This window comes from Triticum aestivum, chromosome 3B (genome assembly GCF_018294505.1).
Source record: "Triticum aestivum cultivar Chinese Spring chromosome 3B, IWGSC CS RefSeq v2.1, whole genome shotgun sequence".
In the NCBI taxonomy this organism is placed as follows: Eukaryota; Viridiplantae; Streptophyta; class Magnoliopsida; order Poales; family Poaceae; genus Triticum; species Triticum aestivum.
This window is the reverse complement of record NC_057801.1, coordinates 185,939,823-185,944,827: the sequence shown is the minus strand read 5'-3', so window position 1 is coordinate 185,944,827 and position 5,005 is coordinate 185,939,823. Positions and strand designations below refer to the sequence as shown.

The window sequence follows — 5,005 nt, the reverse complement described above, 5'->3', positions numbered from 1 at the left end:
GCTCTTGCCTGTCGGGAGGCTCTAGCCCTATCTACGGACCTGACATTATCGCATGAATTGATTGCTTTGGATTGCCAAACGGTAGTCAATGACATACACGGGGACACATGAGGCACTCATGCTAGCACAGCTTCGCTAAACATACTTTTGGACTGGATTTTGGTCGCCATATTTGGCTCCTCACCCCTCCAGACGTTCATTGTATCCCTATGTTTACTGATTAATAAAAGCGTGTTCAGACTAAAAAAACATATAGTCGCGCCCACTATGTCCCGCTAGCAGAAGGTAGTCAGCCGAAAAGAAGTGTCGTCACCGAAGAAGACAGGACATACAGTTTTTTTTTTGAGGGGTGACAGGACATACAGCTGAAACAGATGCCGAAGTTCAACAACGGAATGAATGAGTAATCAGCCCGGCCCACCACCACAATCAGGACACTTCCATACTGATGAGAAATGCCTTCCCTGGAGCTCAGAGACCTCCAAGCTTCTGAAGAAAATCGTAACTGTGCAACCGCGCGACCAATATGCTCGTTCGAGTACACTTTCGTTCACACGCTGCTGGAACTGCTCACCTCCGTGTCGTCGTCGAACAAGGTCTTTGACACGGACCCAATCGACATCATCTTGTCAGACCCCGACCCGTCCTGCTCCGGCTGCTGCTTCTTTGCGGCCGTCATGGGCGTCTCGCAGACCATGTCGGTGCACGCCGCGCGCCGCTTCCTCCGCTTTGAATGCTGCCTGGACCGAGGCACCGCAACCGCCAGGGGAGGCTCCTTACCGGGGTGCTTGAGCGCCCACACGCGGCGCAGGTCCGGCACCCAGCTGGTGAAGGAGGAGAGCCTGCGCTCCCTGTTCCGCCGCTCACTCACTCGCGCCAGCTGCTCCTCGTGCCTGTCGTGGTGTCTGCTCCTCGTGTGAAGTGTGGGAGCGCTTGAGCTGCCGGCGCAGTTCCTCTGGCTGCTCCGGCTCTTGTTGCCCTTGCCGTCGTCCTGGTTGCTGCTGCTGGGTAGAGAGTCTGAACATGGCAAGTCATCTTCGTCGAACAGATCAAACTCCATCTCCGTGTATATCTTCTTGATCACATCCTCCATAGAGTCCATGTACCTACAAAATTTTCAGCAGTCTGATTATAAATTTGAACTCCGTGTAAGTTATTGAGCAGTCAAATTATACATTTAAACCTTTGTGTCACCATAGATGTAAGTTATTGAGCAGTCAAATTATAAATTTGAACTCCCTGTAAGTTATTGAGCAGCCAAAAATTGGACAGGAATGCAGAGTTCACTTTTGTTACGAAATGGCTCCAAGAGATCCTAATATGTGCTGCTGTTCGGCAGGATAGTATTTCTAAATCCAGCATATAAAATTACCATTATACATATTTCTGTCATCTTCTTCAGCTTTAACTTCCAGTTTCTTCTTAAGGAATAAGAACACAGATACATGACTCAACAGTTAGAACAAATAAAGGCTAAAACAAGCATGTGTCGTATACTCATATTTATGACCATTCAACATAAAACATCATCTCATTTCAATTGTCATTAGAAGTTACAACATGCTCTACAATGTCAGCAATGCTTTCATGCTCCTCAAAGGATCAAGGAAAATGAGGACCACTTCTTTTCTTTTTCTTTTCTTTTTTTTGAGGGGAATGAGCACCACTTCTTTGTGATGCTCCTATCTTACAATTCTTTTCTCAGATTGGAACTGAAGCATGAGAGCAGTTATAGGTTATAACAGCACACAGCAAATCCCTAGCAGTAAAATAAGTTGTAGCCTGCAGTTTAGCAGTAGTATAAGAGATAAGTATCTCAAGTTAAGATTTCCATCAATATTTAGCGATACAAGTGATCAAACCAAAGATTGTATTGAAGCATAAGGTTTTCATCTGGCAACGGAAGCAGTACCGAGCATGCATATATTTTTTATCAAAAGGTATTATGTTTACTTACAATGATGCGATACTGGTTTTTCTAACCAAATGCATGATCAATTTGTGGGTATGTTGCTTGTACAATTTTCTAGAAGTAACCTAGCCTGGACCCTGCGCAAGCGGGAGCTACATGCACCAGGTTGCCCTTTTTTTAACCTAGCATGGTTCTGTTGGCTCAGGTAGCAAGAAGTGCAATCATCACTGTACCTTACAAAACTACTTATGCTTCTACGCTAAACATTCACAAGCATCAACAGAGCTAATACCTCAACAAATAAAGCTCTGTAATGGTTACAATGCATTCAAAACACAGACCAATGCTAAACATTCACAAGCATCAACAGAGACAATAGCTCAACAAATAAAGCCCTATAATGGTTACAATGCATTCAAAACACAGACATACCTGGACTTGATGGTCTTCTCAGCAAACTTAACAATACTGTCAGACTGAAATGAATCCCCTTGGAGGTTTATATCAATAAACTGCAAAAGAGAACAGATCTCTTTTATCATCTTCTGTTTTGAACCTTCCTCAAAGTCTGGGCCAAGTTTGGATCTGATTATTTCCAACCTAAGTAATATCTGCAGTTCATGCCTGATACATGCTTGTTAAGGCGTACAAGACAAAAAGAAAATAGTATTGCCTATACATGTTACTATCGTAGTGATATTACCATAGGAAATAACTGCAGGGCTGGAAGAAAAAAGAACTGAGGACTAAAAAGGATACTCTCGGATTTTGTAATTTGCGTTGTATTTTGAGGTTTGTTCTGATCCAGCAGATGCTGAATTGTTGTCTTTGTACTTCAACAGAAGCTCTTTGGGTTTCCTCAACAGAATAATGGAAGCTTCGGAGATAATTTTCGCATCAGAAGCATCATCTACTTCCCTATGTTCAAAATATCTCACTGTAATCTTTCCATTCTTAATCATCAGCGCATCAACAGACAAGCCAACCAAGCGTTCAGCTAGATTTCCCAAATCAGCATCTTCAGAACAAAGACCTTGCTCAATCTTCTGAGGGATACTCCCAAGAAATGCTTCTAAATCTTCCATTGAAGAGAATGCTGAAGTCTCCTCGTCCACTTGTTGCTCCACTTTGTTGCAATCTGCTTCATCCACTGGTTTGCCAATTTTGTTACAATCTGCTTCATCCACCGAACAGTTGACATGAGGAGCCCCATCCTCCTCTGAGACATGAAGTTTTGCTTCTCCTTCATCCTTTGAGGAAGGACGTGTCTCGCCTATATGAAGGCTTGATGAAGTACCAAGAGATGACAATTTCACTTGTTTCAGCCAACATTTCAGAAACCGCAACTTTTTGGATGCAGTGCCATACCTGCTGAAATACAGGTCTTCCAACTCCACCACTGGCATGCTGCCATCAGCATGTTTGAGGAGCACATCACAGAAGGTGCTCCAACTGGCTGCCACAAGTAGCTTACTGACCAGCCTGATTCTCTTCTTCCTCACACTAAGCTCCTTTGGTGGATCGGGCATGGAACTATCCAATGTTTCAGGACTCTTCGCAACCACCTGTTCTAAACCAGTGCCATTCCTGTCGACATGCAGTAATGCATAGTTCATCGAGAAAGGTACGAGAAGGCCATCTACAGACTTCTCGTCTCCATCAGAAATCGAAACCATTGCACAATAGTTTTTCCTATGAAGGAAAACCAGAATGAGCTGCCAAATAGGCATTCCAGCGTGAAGGCAATTGCTCTCATCGGCAAGAACCAACTCGAGAAGCCGATGTGGGAAAAACTCCCTGTCCACAGCTCCTTCACCGTCACCCTTGCTCCTATCCTGTGGCAACCCACGTACCAGAACAACCTCGCCATCTCTGCCAATCAACTGCTCGCAATTCCCCACCTCACACACCGCCTTCACATGTATCCTGGACACACCATGGCTACCAACCTGCGACAGCGTGGAGCCAACAATCTCAACCTCGCAGCCCTTGCAAACCAGTGGCTTCCCTTTCACATCGGCAATCTCCAACACTACCTCACCTCGCCGTTCACCTCCCCCACACCCAAATCCAACACCTCCCCAGACGAGCCCTGGCGGCGCAACCGCCGACCCCAACGTGACTGCATCTGCTGTCGTAAACCTCCACCCTAGGTCTGTCACCGCCCTCCGGATCCCCTCGCTGGTGGAACCAACGGCAACCCAGCACACCTGTATGCCCCTGGATTGAAGCCGGTCCCTCACTGGCTCGAAAACCCCCCGAAACCTCTTCTCAGAGCTCGCGTTCTCCCCGAATTCCTCGAAATCATAGACGGCCGTGAAGAGAACCGCCAGATTGGGCGGCCGGTCGAAGACGCGGCGGCGGCGGCCGTGTTGGGACTCGGCGTCCCAGGAGTAGTCGTGCTCGAGCTGGAGGAGCGACTTGGCGATGGAGGAGGAGGCAGTGACGCGGGGGTGCGGCGAGGCCGGGAGGGCGAGGCGGCGGAGCGGGGCGAGGGAGGCGAGGGTGGCCGGGGGGAGGTGGAAGGAAAGCGGTGTCGGGGCGGAGGGGAGGTGCTTGGGGAGGAGGGAGGAGGAGAGGATCGGGGAGAGGGAGGAGAAGAAGAGGCGCGCGGCGGAGAGCGAGGTGGGAGAGGGGGAGGCGGCGAGGAGGGAGGCCGCGGTTGGGAGGACGGCGGCGAGGTAGGTGGAGGAGGCGGACTGGGCAGTGGGAGCGCTAGGGTTTTGGGAGGGGATGAGGGGGTTGAGATCGACGAGGAGGACTACGCGGTGGGGCTCGCCGGCGATGGCCGACATGGGTGGGGGGCGGCGGAGGAGGAGGAGGGGTGGGGAATTTGGTTGGAGCGGTAGATCTGTGTGAGGGCTTCAGATTTTCTTTCTTTTTCTAGTGTGGGCCTGTGGAGAGGGATTCTAACATTTTGGCGGGAAAGTTGAGCAAGCCGGCGAAGAAGGTAGCACGTTCCCCGCGAACGTAGGCGGTGCACCCGTAGTTATGGTGTAGCCCTTTCACCGGTGACCAGCGAACGTTTACCCGGGAAGGAATGGTATTTGTGAACATAGCTGGCCAAACGGGCCGGCCCTGCCCAGCACGACA

General features: G+C 49.0%; 1 protein-coding gene across 1 annotated transcript; it reads right to left on the bottom strand.

The window, feature by feature from the left end:
* Nucleotides 1–309: 309 nt before the first annotated feature.
* Nucleotides 310–4,762, bottom strand: LOC123069283 (uncharacterized). Its single transcript, XM_044492098.1, has 3 exons — nucleotides 2,672–4,762; nucleotides 2,345–2,536; nucleotides 310–1,106 (listed from the first exon to the last, which is right to left on the bottom strand). The coding sequence occupies exons 1-3, from the start codon at nucleotides 4,705–4,707 to the stop codon at nucleotides 551–553; spliced, it is 2,784 nt and encodes a 927-aa protein (XP_044348033.1). The 5' UTR covers nucleotides 4,708–4,762; the 3' UTR covers nucleotides 310–550.
* Nucleotides 4,763–5,005: the final 243 nt, after the last annotated feature.

Excerpts from the sequence above, each read along its gene's own strand:
- LOC123069283 (XM_044492098.1), bottom strand. The coding sequence starts at position 4,707 with ATGTCGGCCATCGCCGGCGAGCCCCACCGCGTAGTCCTCCTCGTCGAT. Across the intron at positions 2,537-2,671 it reads GCAAATTACAAAATCCGAGA|GCATGAACTGCAGATATTAC; the intron begins GTATCCTTTTTA and ends AGCATGTATCAG. Across the intron at positions 1,107-2,344 it reads GAGAAGACCATCAAGTCCAG|GTACATGGACTCTATGGAGG; the intron begins GTATGTCTGTGT and ends AAAATTTTGTAG.